Below are 16,829 nucleotides of genomic sequence, written 5' to 3'. Positions count from 1 at the left end.
CCTGCATCAAATACCCCTTTTTATTGCCACTGCAAAAAGACTGAAAGAGATAACCATACGGTGGAAACAGCAACATATCAGTACATGCTTCTGCTAAAATTGTACCCAACACCCCATGTTTTTGCTGTTCTTTCACCTCTAAAACATTGCACATGCTCATCTATCACAGAGCCACCGGAAGCCTTTTCAGAGTGCAGAAGGCCAATAGATTCTGCAAGATTACCATGCCAATGTCATTGTTTGGTAACGATCAGAGACGTCATCTGGAACTATTTTAGCTGTTAAGACAAAATTTTGGACGAGGGGCAAAAGTTAATGGCATGAGGCTTGATCAGGGGCAGGGATTCAGAATTTTTTGTGAGCCTTGTTGATTTCTACAATTACTTCCGATGTGAGCTCCACCCTACATGCATCAAGAACTTCCTGCAGTTGCCATGTATGGGTTGCTCCAAAGATAACACTAGCAACCAGAGGGTGACTCAACACGAAGGCTGCCATATCATGATTCAAAAGTTTAGAAACTGAATGGTGTGCAAGGTCAAATTGTATATACAATAACGAAAGGAACAACAGCCATGAGCCATCTATAAAGATAGAAACAAGAGAGGGAGAATATAACAAGTCTTGAAAAAAGTAATTAGCTCATGCAATTATAGTGTGCAATCATACTGCAATATATGTGAATGAAAGCATACTGTGATGCCTCCTGGTAAAGATACATACTTTCCATCTATGATTACAGGATTAAAAGGTTTTAAAGCATCAATAAAGAATAAGATGATATGAAAGAGAATTAAAATGTACCAACTGCAAGAGATACTGGATGAAGGCCGTGCTTTTCTGCAATATTAATGTATTCCTGTGACAGCAAGGAAATGAGAGCACATTAGTAAAGTCAACATGTTGTAGACTTGTAGTGAAAACACAGTGCTTGTGTACCATGTACCATGCTTGCTGCTCTTATGGAGGGTTTAGATAAGTTGTATCTGGACTCCCCTTCTGAATACTTTCCTGAGATGCAGAAAATAAAAGTCCACCTTGACACAAGTTGACAATTTGACTGGAGAAAATTCTTACATAAAAATATGTGACAATTCTGAGGATTGACCTCTGAAAAGGTTCAACCGGGCATCTGAATGACCCCCTTCTGGTGCAAAATACTTCCCAGAGAGTATGCCCATTGCAAGGGGGCTGTAAGCTAATAAACTGACCCTGAAAAGTTCAATGGACGGGAGATCATCATTATAAATGTGACAGATAATATTTCTTAGTAAAAGTACATTAATCAGATTTACATCCTAAATACATAATTGGATTTAACACATTTTCATTTAATCTGGTGCAATTGCAGGAGAAGTAAAAGTATAATGCTTGCTAGTTGCTACTCTACAATGCCTGCTACTCTGCCTAAAATCAAATTGTGTATTGAATTCATGCTGAAATACTTCAGCACCATAATTTTAGATTTACTTAACTTATCAATTTGTCGAGGTTTAAGTGGAATAAATTTTCTTTAACATCTTACAGTTGATGAATAGTTCAATTATAACTTTATCTATAAACCAACATCTGAAGTACCTCTCATGATGACAGCACTCAGCCAATCCAGAATCAAAAGTTCGGCATAACAAGCTGTATGAGTTCTATCAATAAAATAAGCTGTATTAGTCTCAGATATCAAAAAATGACTATTTGAGTAAGCGCTAGAGAGACACCAGCAGGGAGGGCACAAAAAGAAAGCAAGACTAAGCCATGCAACCTGCAGAGTTACAATCTTTGGAAGGCGAGTCTCTTTCAGCCACCTGAAGGAACTTCATCACACCATATGCTGTTTCGTTACTGAGACCAACGTATCTGACCTGCAAAACCAAAAGTCCCACTCACATGGGGAATCCATGTTCTTAGAACACTGACAACAAAAGCATCAAGCTGAACAACTTATAAACAATTTTGGAAGAAAAGGCAACAGAATGAAACTAACCTTACCAGCATCAACAGCTCTCCCAAGAGCATCAAGTTGTTCCTCTATAGAAACGGAACCAAATTGCATGGTTGGATCGTATTCAGTTTCTCCAAACATTGGGACATATCTACAAAAGCAATCACTACATGACTTCAAGTGCTACAAAGAACCAATATACATATTCAATCACAACGGTTCCTTGTCCATGTATATATAGTCACATTGACACATTGTGGTGAAGCATTTATAATATACATTGCATGTGACCAACAATAATTTCCGTAAACATATAAACAAGGATCTACGTACAAACCGGTCAGGCCAATGTAACTGATAAAGATCAATGTAATCCGTCTGCAATCGCCCTAAACTGCACCAAAACAATCCACAACTCATCGGTCAGCTTATTATAATCACCAATTGTTCAAAGATTGAAACAGAATTACAAATGACTGCTTGAACTTACCTGCCGTCGATAGCCTCAGTGATATTCCTTGCATCCAAGCACTTAGGTCCATCTCTTATCCAAGTCATCTGCCCAGATGGTCCTGTCACCTGCATTGAAACAAAGCTAACATATCAAAACTCGAAACCAAGCTGAACTGCCGGATTGAATATGACAGTAATTGGCCAATTGAACGACCTTGGTAGCCAAAACGATACCGTCTCGAGGAACGTTGCGATCTTTTATCCAACGGCCGAGATACTCCTCGCTCCTGCCCTGCGTCTCGGCTCGCTGAACCACCGGGTACATCTCCGCGGTGTCGAAGAAGTTGATTCCGGCGCGGTAAGCTTTGTCCAGGATGCGAAACGACTCCGGCAGACTGTTCTGCTCGCCAAAAGTCATCGTTCCTGGCCACATTTTCATCTTTGAGATAAAGAACTGGCAAACACCAATAGGAATCCAAGACAAAGAAACAGAGTCGAACCCAAGCAGAGCCTTGAAACATTCAGATTCGGAGCCAGGTTGAACACCGGCACGGCCATTGGGTCTACTGAATTTAAGCCAAGATAAACATATTGAAGTCGCTATTTTCACCCACAAAATATGTAATTTCACCCAAAATTACTGCAACTTTACAGTAGTCGTTTTAACTTTTAACCATCGTTTTTTATGGTGTAATTCGTTTACAGTGTTGATTAATAGTTTTAGGGTTTAGTGATTGGGGATTTTCAGGTTGCACAGAAAACAAACAGATATAGATCGTCGACAAACATGAATCATTCATCAAAATCCATCCATATTTATATTTCACCAAGAATTCCCCAATTTTATGTATACAACCAAATAAGTCAAGAACCCTAAAACTCCTGCGACGCGGATCCAATGTCACCCTTGCCCTTGCCAGTCTTCTTGGGCAGCAGATTCTGATGAATATTAGGCAAAACTCCACCATTAGCAATAGTAACAGCCCCCAAAAGCTTGCTCAACTCCTCATCGTTCCGAACCGCCAGCTGAATGTGCCTCGGAACGATCCGATTCTTCTTGTTGTCCCTTGCCGCATTTCCGGCGAGCTCAAGCACCTACACACCGATCAAACAGATTCACATTATTGCAAATTCATTGAATCCAAATCATCGAGGAAATCGGAAGGGGGTTAGGGACGAACCTCGGCGGCGAGATACTCGAGGACGGCGGAGAGGTAGACGGGAGCGCCGGCGCCGACGCGCTCGGCGTACTTGCCGGATTTGAGGAAGCGAGCGATACGGCCGACGGGGAACTGGAGGCCGGCTTTGGAGGAGCGGGAGACGGCTTTGGTGGCCTTAGGCTTGCCGCGGCCGCCCTTGGAATTTGGGGAAGTCAATATCGGAGAATTGGATTGAAACCCTAAGGAGTGAGAGTGGAGGAGTGTGATTTGCAGGTGTGATGGTGAAAGGGTTTGAGGGAGGAGGATGGTTTATATAGGAGGGAGGAGGCCAAGGGTGGTTTCGTCTGATTGGCGGTGAGGGTGAGGTGTGGATTGCCAGCGTGGAAATGAGATTTTGGGGAGAATGAAAATTCTTTGAAATGATTTCCGTGTAGGAGGGGAAAGATGGCTGAGCCTTACTCTCATTTTTCTTTTATTATTAATTATTTTGCTGAAAAAAAATTCATTCAAGTCAATTGATCAAGGAATTCCATTGAACAAATGTCAAATTCTTTTTCAACAAAAAAAAAAGTGGAACAAAAGAGTCTTTACAGCACCAAAGAATAAGACTTGGCAAGGAAGTCCATTCTGTCATTTATAGCTCATTACAGCTCATTCAGGTCGCATGAAGCAAGCTTAATACAACTAAAACAATTTTATCTTTAGGGATTTCTTCAGCTATTATAATAATGTTTTTTTTTTGTGATTCTAATTTGTAATTGAGTGCGGTTATTGTCACCCATAGTCTACATTTTTTCACCCCATATCAATTAATTTATTGAAAGATTGTAATGTCATAATGTAAAATTACTGTAATAGACTGAACAACTTATTAAATTATATATTTTTTGTTTATTTACAAAAAACACAAATATACATATTAAGCCCTAATTTTGTATCAAGGATTCGTTTTCAATCTTTCTTTTTTACCTAACTAAATTATGTTCATTCATATATGTATAGGGGAGGGTACTATTGTACGTGATTATATATTATTTACAAAACATAGTTACAAGTAGTAGTAATTAATTGTAAACTTTTTTTTTAAATAGAGATTGTCAAAATAAATTTGAAATACAATCAGAAAAAATTAGAATTGAATAAAAATTATGTAGGTAAGAAGAGAATGTGGGTGACAAAGCAAGTTTAAAATTGAAAAAAAAAATTTATGTTGGGTGAAAAAAAATTATTGACAAAAAGGGCAATTTGAATACTATAAAATGGGTGAACAAAGTGATTTAGAAATTAAAAAATATATAATTATGGTGAAAAGAGAATGTGGGGTGAACATAATAGACTGTAAGAGACAATAGCGGCATCATTTATAATTTTTATAAAACTACCTCTATGTTTAGTTATTGTTTATTTATCTTTCATAAAAGTTGAATTGAATTACGATGTGATTAATTTTTTATTTAAGTGGGCTAAATCAGAATCTATTATTTTTGTGGCCCAATTAATATGACCTGATAAATTCTACCCCTTAACCTAACACGTTAAATTGTATAAACTCCTATCAATCTGATAAGAAGGGGTTTCCTGGATTGGTTGCCATGAGAGGTGAAAAAAGCAGAACCAGTACGTCCAATTCTCTTGGTGCCTCCTTGAATATTTGTGATCTTCCCGACTGCTTTTTAATTGAAATTCTCTGTCGCCTACCTTGCAAGTTTTATACACGATGCAAGTGCGTGTGCAAATCTTGGTCGACTCTCATCTCCCATCCTAACTACAAAAGACGTCGTGCTCTCTATCTCCGATACAATTGTCACGACCCTCCCATGGTCCTCAAACATATACTTGGCAGAGAATAATTGTTTACAATTGATTCAAAGCAGGCTCTTCCGGAGTTGGGAGAGCACAGGATTTGAAGGAGTCGGCCATCCTTGATCGTATAGCGGCCGACTCCAGTACTTAAGTTAGACCATGACAACAGCAGCTGCTGCTGCTCAACACATGAACAAGAATCATAGATTATGTGGTTCCCCTTGCATTGCCTCTTTTCTCTTCTCATAACTAGTTTGTAGTAGATATCTTTCTTCTGATAATCGAGCACCAAGATTTACCTCTTGATCAGTTGTACATATTTCTACATCTCTGCTAGTTTATTGATTATACTTCTTAATTCTTATAGCCCAGAAACTTCGATCTCACAGCAGAATTAAGACTCAGATCATATTGGTAGAAACAATGACCGCAGTTATTCACAAATTTGGACAGCACCTTACAATAGAAACATAAATGAGATGAATATGTTACTGCAGTTCACCAAAAGCAAATAAGGTAAAAGATTAGAACCAACGAGTGATGTTGTATCGAAGTTCAGAACATTTATTCCTAAAGATCACAACTTTTCAAGATTGAAAGATGCACAAACCACAAATTGGCAAAATCAAAAGCAAAGCCATAACTTGGAAACTGATATTTTCATTCCACCAAAAGAAACCCAATACATAACAGCGAGTTAACTGTTCTGTAGCTTGTAACCAGGGGGGGGACCTAATCTAACAACATAACCCTACTACTTCTTCCCCTACAAACAAACCTAGCCCGATCTAGAATTCCTGAGACATAGATCCAACTTCTCCCTTCCCTTTAGCGTTCTTCTTCGGCAGCAGATTCTGATGAATGTTGGGCAGAACACCTCCATTCGCAATCGTCACAGACCCCAGAAGCTTAGTGAACTCCTCATCGTTCCTCACAGCAAGCTGGATGTGCCTCGGAGTGATCCGATTCTTCTTGTTGTCCCTGGCAGCATTTCCAGCCAACTCCAGAACCTAATCAACAGATCAAACAATCAGCTAACAAATCACGCAATAAGAAAAAGCCCCAAATTACAAAGTAGACCAAAACGGCGAATAACCTCAGCGGCTAGGTATTCAAGGACGGCGGAGAGGTAGACAGGGGAACCGCTGCCGACGCGCTGGGCGTAGCGGCCGTTCTTGAGGAAGCGGGCGACTCGGCCGACGGGGAACTGGAGGCCGGCCTTGGTGGACCTGGAGATGGATTTGGTGGTCTTGGTTTTTCCTCGGCCGGCTTGAGCGGTTGTGGCGGTGGCCATGGTGGTGGAGATCTGGAGAGTTTGGGGTTGGAGTTTGAGAATTGGTGAAACTGGAGAGTGTGAGATTTGTGAGGAAGAGTGATGGGGTGTGGTGGGTTTACATAGAAGGGGAAGAGAGCGTTGTGATTGGTTGGAGTTGTTTGGTGCGGATCGCCAGCATGGCAGGGCGGGTGGTTTAACACTTTTAAAGCGGGAACTGAAAATTCCAAATGAATTTGAGAATTTAGTTCAAGTTCAAATTTGCAACGGCGTCGTTTCATGCGCTGCTGGAGTGCTGGTTCTGATTGGGTTTTTGAAATTTTGTTGGGTCGATTGACCGGCATTTACCCATTAATTAATATTTGTATGGAAGTTAATTGTGATCATAACCTCCGATTATTTATTATTATTTTCATAATTAATTTTTAATTTTATTTTTGTATTTATTTTACCTTTTATTTTACAGTCCATATGTTTTTTTTTGTGAAAAACTGATGACAAAATGGTAGATATGTCAGTTTGTAATTTAGTGGTACTCTCAATGCTCGTTTTATAGTAGTAGAAATAGAAATACAGGATAATAATAATCCAAGTCAATTAAGACTATACAACAAGACTATCATTTTAGAGTCGATGAAAATGAGCCTTCAATGTCTAAATTTTCAACCAAATAATGATACCAAACCCCAAATTATACTGGAACCCCAAATGAATTAGAAATAAACTGTGGTTATACTGGAAGACTGTAAGTGTAAGAAGAACATGAGATCATTAGATTGTAATTTAACACCAACAATGCATATATTTGTAACATATGAAAGATTTTTTAGGGTGCCTATGTTTGATTGATTTTGTTGTCTGAAGCTGTCAATGTTGGATTGCGTAGCTTTCATTGTCGCAATAATAGAGAGAATCGGGGATGAGAACGGTGTAAATGAGACATCCATATTACAATGTCGATGTAAATGTTGTTATCGAACAGTAAGACTATGAAACACCATCTCTCGATCATATATGAAGTTAATACAGATACAATCCAAGTGTGAACTCCTGATCGACCGCTCCAATATTGGTAATCTAAAGTTGAATGTAAGTATATTATCATTGTATGATTCTCTTGCATCATCATACAGAGACTATGAAACACCATCTCTCGATCATATATGAAGTTAATACAGATACAATCCAAGTGTGAACTCCTGATCGACCGCTCCAATATTGGTAATCTAAAGTTGAATATAAGTATATTATCATTGTATGATTCTCTTGCATCATCATATATATATATCCTTGTTGGCTTGTTATAGAAGGAAGTCCCTGGCTCAAATGTCCGCTAGCTATCTCCTGGGTGACTGGGCTGCCTTTCCAGATTTAATCAATTGATTTCATTTAAATGATTTAATGGTGGAAGGACTCAATGTCTCAATCCCTCTCTATATTATATTGCCGTGGATGCACATATGCTTGTAGTTGGTTCTGTTGCTGCGTTATATTCTAACAAATCCCAGGTACGTACGATCAAAGTTTTCAACGTGAAAGATGCACCAACTTGGTTTAATTATTATAATTCTATATCGTTTATATAAATCCCAGATCATTAATCTTCTACCAATTGAATTTTGTAATTGAACTTTGACAAGTTCTGTAAGAGCCCACTCTCCGAGAGCCCAATTCAAATTTGGTTACGTGTCTATTAATGACAGGTTAGCTAATTAGATCCAGATAGTAGTTAAGCTCAGAGACGTTAGGAAAAATAGGGTAAATCTGACTTGTACTTTACTCCATTGACTACACGTGTGAAGTCGTCAAATTTGGGACTGAAGGTTGTAAGGAAGCCATTTTTTGGGAAATCTCAAAGCAGAGGTTGGAGACACAGAAGAAGAAGAAGAAGAAGAAGAAGAAGAAGAAGATGATGATGATGATGATGATGATGATGATGATGATGATTATGATGAAGAAGAAGATGATGATGATGACGAGGCTATTATTAAAGACAAGAAATTCTCGAATTAACTTTTTTTTGGCATTCCCGGTTGTTGTGTATACTCCACCACTTGACGATTCCCATAAAATCTCAAATTCTAATCATTTTCACTTGATTCCAGCTGCATAGGAGTGCCTAGCATGTGGGGGAATAAATTTTCAGCTTTGGCCCCCTACTTGCTTGACCGGATCCAATGATTAAAACCCAAAGTAACTTGATACTTGACAAAATAAAAGTCACTACGCATGCTCAGGTTGTGGGGGAACATGATATAACTTCTCCTCCCACTACAATATGAATTGAGGGCCAAGGAAGTAATGCATATATATTCATAAACTTTGGAGATACATAAGGGGGATCGAAGGATAGAATGATGACGAGCAATCACTGAATGAAGAAGGAGATCATTGTAACGGTAACAAGTATCAATCCAATTTATATTTCTTACACCTGCTTAGATCGACATTGACTTGGGCGTCGGAGTGTCTTTCTGTTTTACAGGTACCTCTCACCCAAAATCTATCATGATGGTTGCGTCTAGAGCTTTTTGAAGATCAAAGGAGTGAGATTTTTGTTGGACGATTTCTCTTTCGAAATTTTTATGCTCTAACATTTAACGACGTTTGTTGGAAATTGAGCAAAAGGCCGTACGTGAAATAGTTGAAAAGCCATGGGAGCAGCCATCAAAACAGGGGCGCGAGGAGATCCCTCATTGACTGATAAGCTTAAATTCTCAATTTTTGTTGCTTGTTTGTTTATTATATATTATCTGACCTAATTATAGCATGTTTAGTGAGCACTACTTGAGACTTGTGAGTATATAGGAACGGAGCAAAAAACCCTAATGCAGTCATCTAGAAGTTGGGGACGCGGACAAGACGACGATCGATGAACGACACAACTTGATGAACGACGCAACTCACGCGGGCAGTGATCCTACCTCAATAACATCAGACCCGGACCTGAGTGAAGCCAATGAGGCAATAGACTTAAGGGCACCAAATACATGGCATCTGATCTCATGCATGGTTGCATATTATGGTGTATATATGTGTCATATTATGTGAAATTATACTGATGTTTTACCTTATTGAGCACATTATACAATATATATTAATGTAGAATAACTTTAAAACAATGTGTACTTGTTATTTCTATATTATCTAGACATGATATGGGAAATTGGTATATAAACCATTCATCTCTCTCATACATGGGATTACTAATTAACAAGTTATATGTGGTATTAGAAAAAACATTGATATATTGCATATATAATTTAATAAACTGAATTATAAATAATTATAAAGCATAAACCAAACAACTCTAATAACGAAGAACACGAAAAGAAATTCGACCAAAATACCGAACGATTGGTGATGGAAGAATTAGTCGAGACGTGTGTGATACCACACTATTCTTAAGACGTTTACGCCTCCTCTACCGGTGCAAGGATGCTTGGCACTTGTCTCCCAGGATACAACGACTAAACAGTTCTAGAAAGTTGCACTACTAACTAGAACCCTCAACGAACTCGGAAGGTACCTCTTTCTATCACCAGAGAACAACTAAGAACTTTGAGAGTGGGAGAGCGGATTGTGTTTCGAATGGATGATTTTACAAAGAAAGGATTGTGGCTATTTATTCAGTGAGGATTTGTAATCAGCAATGAATAAGATGGCTGTTATAGAAATCAAAAAAGCATTACATATGTTACAAGCACTTATTTCAATATGTTATAATTCTCCATAACACACAATAACACAGTTGTTACAAAAGAATAATTTGAACAGTCAAGAGAAATTGAAATGTCCAATACGAATATTCGGAAATGCAAAAAGAATCTGCGTTCCGACCCTCAATTTGGTGTTGCATTCTTGTCCGCATGTCGCACGGGCATACACGAGTTTCCTTTGTGACCTGAGATTTGCACCCCCCCCTGCGCGTGCGCGAGAGGGTATAAGAGGGCTTACACACTTTATAATCCATACACAATAGATTCTATATAAAGTCTTTTCAACACTTCTCTTTTCCAATGTGGGACAAACACATTTCCCTCATTCTAAGTAGCCATCTTTGAGTGACAATTTCTTATTCACCCACAAACCAAATTACACAAACAAACATATGATCTTGTAGCCTTCATTATGGAGAACTCAAATCTATGTTCATTTTTGATTAATTATAATTTTAACTTACTTAAATTAATCAATTAACATTTGGTTTTAAATGGTTTATTAACTATTTTTTTCCAACAATTCTCCACATGAATGAAATTGGCCACCAAAGACTCGATAGAATTTGGTGATAGATTTCTACGGTTGAAACCTGCATAGGATAGGTAGGTTTGACCCTTTGAACCTTCCCTTATGAAAGTATGCTTACTTTACTAACTAAATAGTAGACGCGATGTCTTTGAACTATTCGTCATTTGTGTAAATGATGACATACTTCACACATGAGTCTCCCTAGTACACTTCGATTCTCATTTTTGTGCCCATTTTGGCCATGTAGCACACGCCTGGTTCTGCAAGTATTTTGATAAGAGTTATGTCCTCATTAACTCCCCTAGAAGCGGCCCCACTTCTCTCCTGCATAGGTGATCTCTTAATTAAGAGTAACTCGCATTACTCTGCTCGATTTCTCGACGCATAAGAATCACTAAAAGTTTTAGCTTAACCTCATCCTTACGGGTATCACTGTTTTCATCATGGGAATGGACTTGAGGAACTCCCCACAGTGATCCGAATTAATCTCCACAATTTGGTTTTCCATTTTGAACCTAGATCTTGGGATCTCCAGTCAGCTAGGTTGGGTATCCACTATAGTGATTTTAAATTTCCAATGGGCTTTAGTCTCATTCCCTTCGATGATTTTTCAACTAACTCTTTGTTTAACCCTTTGGTTAAAGGATCAACAATATTATCCTTAGAATTTACATAGTCTATAGAGATAACTCGAGTTGAGAGTAGTTGTCTAATGGTATTATGTCTTCGACGAATGTGTCTAGACTTACCATTATACATCTTGCTTTGTGCCTTGCTAATTGCAGATTGACTATCACAATGTATACCAATCGCAGGTACATGTTTTGTCCATCTAGGAATGTCCTCTATGAACTGACGTAACCATTATGCTTCCTTCCCACATTTGTCTAGTGCTAGAAACTCAGACTCCATTGTGGATCTAGTTATAACTGTTTGTTTTGACGACTTCTAGGACACGGCTGCAGCCCCTAGCGTAAATACATATCCGCTAGTAAACTTTGAGTCTTTCATGTCAGATATCCAGTTCGCATCAGTGAACCCTTCTATAACAGCTGGGTATGATGTGTAGTGCAACCCATAGGTATGAGTATACCTTAGGTATTTGAGTACTCTTCCAATCGCTTGCCAATGCATAGCTCCAGGATTACTCGTGTACCTACTTAGCTTATGAACCGCATAAGCTATATCTGGTCTTGTACAACTTGTTAGTACATTAGACTCCCAATTATTCTAGAATACTCTAATTGAGAAACATTTTCACCTTTATTTTTGGACAAATGTAGATTCATATCTACAAGAGTTCTGACAATTCCAGAACCTTCCTTGTCAAATTTCCCAAGAATATTGTCCACATAGTGTGTTTGACTCAACACAACCCCTTCTGATGTTCTCGTAATTTTAATTCCTAAAATGACATCAGCAAGTCCCAAGTCTTTCATGTCAAACTTAGAATTCAACATGTCTTTAGTGGACTTGATCATCTTATCATTGCTCCAAACGATAAGCATATCATCCACATACAGACATAATATGATATATCCATTTTCAGTGTCTTTGACATATACACACTTATCACCTTCATTTATTCTAAATCCACTGGTAATCATGGCATTATCAAATTTCTCATGCCATTATTTTGGTGTTTGTTTTAAGCCATATAATGACTTAATCAGTCTACACACATTCTTACTTTGAGAAGAAGCATAAAAACCTTCTGGCTGTTTCATGTAGATTTCTTCTTCTACATCTCCATTTAGGAAAGCCATTTTTACATCCATTTGGTGTACTTTAAGTTTGCACAACGCTGCAATTGCAAGTACCATCCGTATGGAGGTTATTCTCGTCACAGGAGAATAAGTGTCAAAATAATCTAAAACCTCCTTTTGCCTATAGCCTTTAATAACAAGTCTAGCCTTGTATTTGTCTATTGACCCATCAGCTTTCAATTTCTTTTTGAAAATCCACTTGGAAGTCAAAGGTTTACACCCAGGTGGCAAATCCACTAATTCCCAAGTGTGATTTTGGATGATAGAGTCAACCTCACTTTTGATTGCTTCTTTCCACAGAGGACCATCAGTAGAGCTTACTGCATCTTTGAAGGTACGGGGATCACCTTCAACCATATATGACAGAAAGTCAGGTCCATAAGATTTTGCAGTCCTTGCTCTTTTACTTCGTCTAGGTTCAACCTCAGCCTCAGACTCAGATTCGGACTCCGACTCAGATTCTTGATCCTGAGCATCATCAGTTTCGGCTCGGTTGTCTTCACTTTCCCATTTAGAAGAATTAAATTCCTCTCCAGACTTCCATGGAAATACATTTTCAAAGAAGGATGCATTTCTCGATTCCATTATCGTATCCTTATGGATTTCAGGAATATTCAAATCGTGGACTAGGAATCGATAAGCCAAACTGTTATGTGCATATCCAATAAAGATGCAATTAACCGTTTTAGGCTCATTCTTCACCTTTTTAGGTTTAAGAATTTTCACTTTTGCCAAACATTCTCATACTTTTAAGTATTTGTAGGATGGTTTTCTCCATTTCCATAACTCATATGGAGTTTTCTCTTCTTTCTTTTTGGACACCTTATTTAAAAGGTAATTTGCCGTGAGAATCGCGTCTCCACACATGTTTGGCGGCATCCCAGAACTGAGTAGCATATCATTCATCATATCCTTTAGAGTACGATTTTTGCGTTCTGCTACTCCATTGGATTGTGGTGAGTATGGAGCAGTCCTTTGATGTATAATCTCATTCTGAGCACAAATCTCAGCAAATGACGATTCATACTCACCCCCTCGGTCACTTCTTAGTGCCTTGATTTTCTTGTTGAGTTGGTTCTCAACCTCATTTTTATAGAGAATGAACTTCTCTATAGCCTCATTTTTTCATTTTAGCAAATACACATAGCAATATTTCGTGCTATCATCTATGAAGGTAATAAAGTATTTATTATTCCCTCTAGATAACGTTGATTTTAAATCACACATATCCTGTATGAATCAGATCAAGGGGTTCACTGTTTCTTTCAACACTTTGGAAAGATGATCTAGTCATTTTTGCCTCTACACAAGTTTCACACTTATGTTTTGAATCAATTTGGAATTTTGGTAAGTGTTCCATGTTATTAACTTTCGCAAAGTATCATAATTAACATGTCCTAGTCTACCATGCCATAAATTGGAAGACTCAATCATGTAGGTGGAAGTAGAAGCTTCATTCATTTTCTTGATCATAGTCATTACATTCATTTTGATCATCCCACCCGATACATAACCCTTACCCACAAACATTCTATTCTTGGATAAAACAAGTTTATCAGACTCTATCACTATGCGGAACCCATGAGAGTTTAGCAGTGCACCAAAAATCAGGTTCTTGTGGATCTCCGGAACATACAGGACATTGTTCAGAGTCAACTCATTTCTAGAGGTCATCTTCAGAATCACCTTTCCTTTCCCCTTGATGGCGGAGGTAGCAGAGTTCCCCATGTACAGAATCTCCCATTCCTCAGATGGTTCGAAGGTGGAGAACATTTTCTTGTCAGCACATACATGCTTGGTGGCTCCAGTGTCCATCCACCATTCCTTGGGGTTTGAATCCACCATGTTCATCTCAGATATCATGTAACAAAATTTCATGTCTACAACATCCTGAGTGACAACTTCAATCAGGTTTGCCTCTTTCCTTTTGTTCCTCCTCAGTTTGTTGCAGTCAACAGACTTGTGACCAATCTTGTCACAGTTGTAGCACTTGCCTTCAAACCTTGGCTTCTTGGAGATGCCTCCTTTCGGCCCCAGCTTGGACCCTTGATACTTACCTTTCTTGTTTTTGGAACCTTGACCATGTTCCATCATGTTTGTCTTGGCAGAGACGTCATTGATCCATGCTTTCTTTTCGGATCCTCGGTTGTCTTCCTCAATTGGAAGCCTAACCTCTAGATCTTCCATGGTCATTTCATTTCGCTTGTGCTTTAAATAATTCTTGAAGTCCTTCCAAGCAGGTGGCAGCTTTTCAATAGCACATGCCACTTGAAAACTTTCACCTAGATGCATTTCTTCAGCGTGAATCTCATGTAGGATTAGCTGAATCTCAGAGAATTGACTTATCACGGTCTTGGAATCCACCATTTTATAATCAAGGAAGCGGCCCACGATAAACTTCTTGGCGCCGGCATCCTCGGTCTTATATTTTTTCTCCAATGATTCACATAGCTCTTTTGATGTTCCCATGCTAATGTACACATTGTACAATGAGTCGGCTAAACCATTCATGATATAATTCCTACATAAGTAGTCATAATTATTCCATGCATTCACAGCAGTAATCTTTGCTTGATCGCCTTGGTCATCTTCCTTGAACTCAGGAGCATTCTCCGTTAGAAATCTTGCCAGATTCAGAGTGGTCAGATAAAACATCATCTTTTGTTGCCACCTCTTGAAATACAAACCGTTAAACTTCTCAGGTTTTTCCCCATGGAATACTGAGACAGGTACAGCAGGAGCAACATGCACAGTTGGCACCAAAGGTCTCTTGCCATTTCCAGAATTTTCTCCGTTAGTCATTTTTGGAAACTGAAACACACACAAGGTGTAAGTTTACTTGAAAATTTGTAGATAAAAATCAAATACAAATTATATAAGCAATATCAAAAATAAACGTCTTAAAATTGTTAGAAAAAATAGTAATATATTGCATATATAATTTAATAAACTGAATTATAAATAATTATAAAGCATAAACCAAACAACTCTAATAACGAAGAACACGAAAAGCAATTCGACCAAAATTCCGAATGATTGGTGATGGAAGAACTAGTCGAGACGTGTGTGATACCACACTGTCCTTAAGACGTTTACGCCTGCTTTACCAGTGCAAGGATGCTTGGCGCTTGTCTCCCAGGATACAACGACTAAACAGTTCTAGAAAGTTGCACTACTAACTAGAACTCTCAACGAGCTCGAAAGGTACCTCTTTCTATCACCAGAGAACAGCTAAGAACTTTGAGAGTGGGAGAGCGGATTGTGTTTCGAATGGATGATTTTACAAAGAAATGATGGTGGCTATTTATATAGTGAGGATTTGTAATCAGCAATAAATAAGATGGCTGTTATAGAAATAAAAAAATTATAACATATATGAGTTGCATATGTTACAAGCACTGATTTCAATCTGTTATAATTCTCCATAACACACAATAACACAGTTGTTACAAAAGAATAATTTGAACAGTCAAGAGAAATTGAAACGTTCAAAACGAATTTTCGGAAATACAAAAAGAATCTGCGTTCCGACCCTCAATTCGGTGTTGCATTCGTGTCCACAGGTCGCACGGGCATACACGAGTTTCCCTTGTGACCTGAGATTTGCACCCCCCCCTGCGCGTGCGCGAGAGGGTATAAGGGGGCTTACACACTTTACAATCCATACACAATGGATTCTATATAAAGTCTTTTCAACACTTCTCTTTTCTAATGTGGGACAAACACATTTCCCTCATTCTAAGTAGTCATCTTTGAGTGACAATTTCTTATTCACCCACAAACCAAATTACACAAACAAACATATGATCTTGTAGCCCTCATTGTGGAGAACTCAAATCTATGTTCATCTTTGATTAATTATAAGTTTAACTTACTTTAATTAATCAATTAAAATTTGGTTTTAAATGGTTTATTAACCTTTTTTTTCCAACATGTGGCACAATATGTATACTCGTCGGGGCACCATTCTTCGAACTTGCCTCAGGTCCGGCCCTGAATAACATCGCACGCAGGCCGAGCAAAGGGATCAGAATTGAAGAGGAATGAATATATCATGGACGCATTATATTCATCCAAGCTAGAGCGGGGGCAACGAGATTGATACCTGAGCAACAAGATAATTTATACCAATATGTGTTTGATTATAATTCAATTATATGTGAGCTTTTCTACGCTGATTTTAT

The 16,829-nt window shown here is 38.3% G+C and overlaps 3 protein-coding genes across 3 annotated transcripts; all 3 read right to left on the bottom strand.

Moving 5' to 3' along the window:
* On the bottom strand, positions 1–2,950 carry LOC126782780 (uncharacterized). The gene is given in 12 exon segments (XM_050508093.1): positions 1–491; positions 805–859; positions 947–1,011; positions 1,109–1,212; positions 1,579–1,643; positions 1,760–1,790; positions 1,792–1,859; positions 1,982–2,090; positions 2,277–2,333; positions 2,430–2,518; positions 2,607–2,815; positions 2,893–2,950. Coding segments are annotated over 12 exon segments (1,056 nt in total). The 3' UTR covers positions 1–345.
* A 220-nt stretch (positions 2,951–3,170) lies between these two features.
* Positions 3,171–3,819, bottom strand: LOC126784156 (histone H2AX-like; the record flags this gene model as incomplete). The annotated part of the gene is made up of 2 exons (XM_050509640.1): positions 3,171–3,487; positions 3,574–3,819. Coding segments are annotated over 2 exons (468 nt in total), but the record flags the coding sequence as incomplete, so codon positions are not given.
* Positions 3,820–5,999: 2,180 nt separating this feature from the next.
* LOC126782080 (histone H2AX-like) lies at positions 6,000–6,698 on the bottom strand. Its single transcript, XM_050507243.1, has 2 exons — positions 6,452–6,698; positions 6,000–6,365 (listed from the first exon to the last, which is right to left on the bottom strand). The coding sequence occupies exons 1-2, from the start codon at positions 6,647–6,649 to the stop codon at positions 6,144–6,146; spliced, it is 420 nt and encodes a 139-aa protein (XP_050363200.1). The 5' UTR covers positions 6,650–6,698; the 3' UTR covers positions 6,000–6,143.
* Between the last annotated feature and the right edge of the window lie 10,131 nt (positions 6,699–16,829).

Source organism: Argentina anserina, chromosome 2 (assembly GCF_933775445.1).
Source record: "Argentina anserina chromosome 2, drPotAnse1.1, whole genome shotgun sequence".
Classification (NCBI taxonomy): Eukaryota; Viridiplantae; Streptophyta; class Magnoliopsida; order Rosales; family Rosaceae; genus Argentina; species Argentina anserina.
This window is presented reverse-complemented; position numbering and strand designations above follow the sequence as displayed.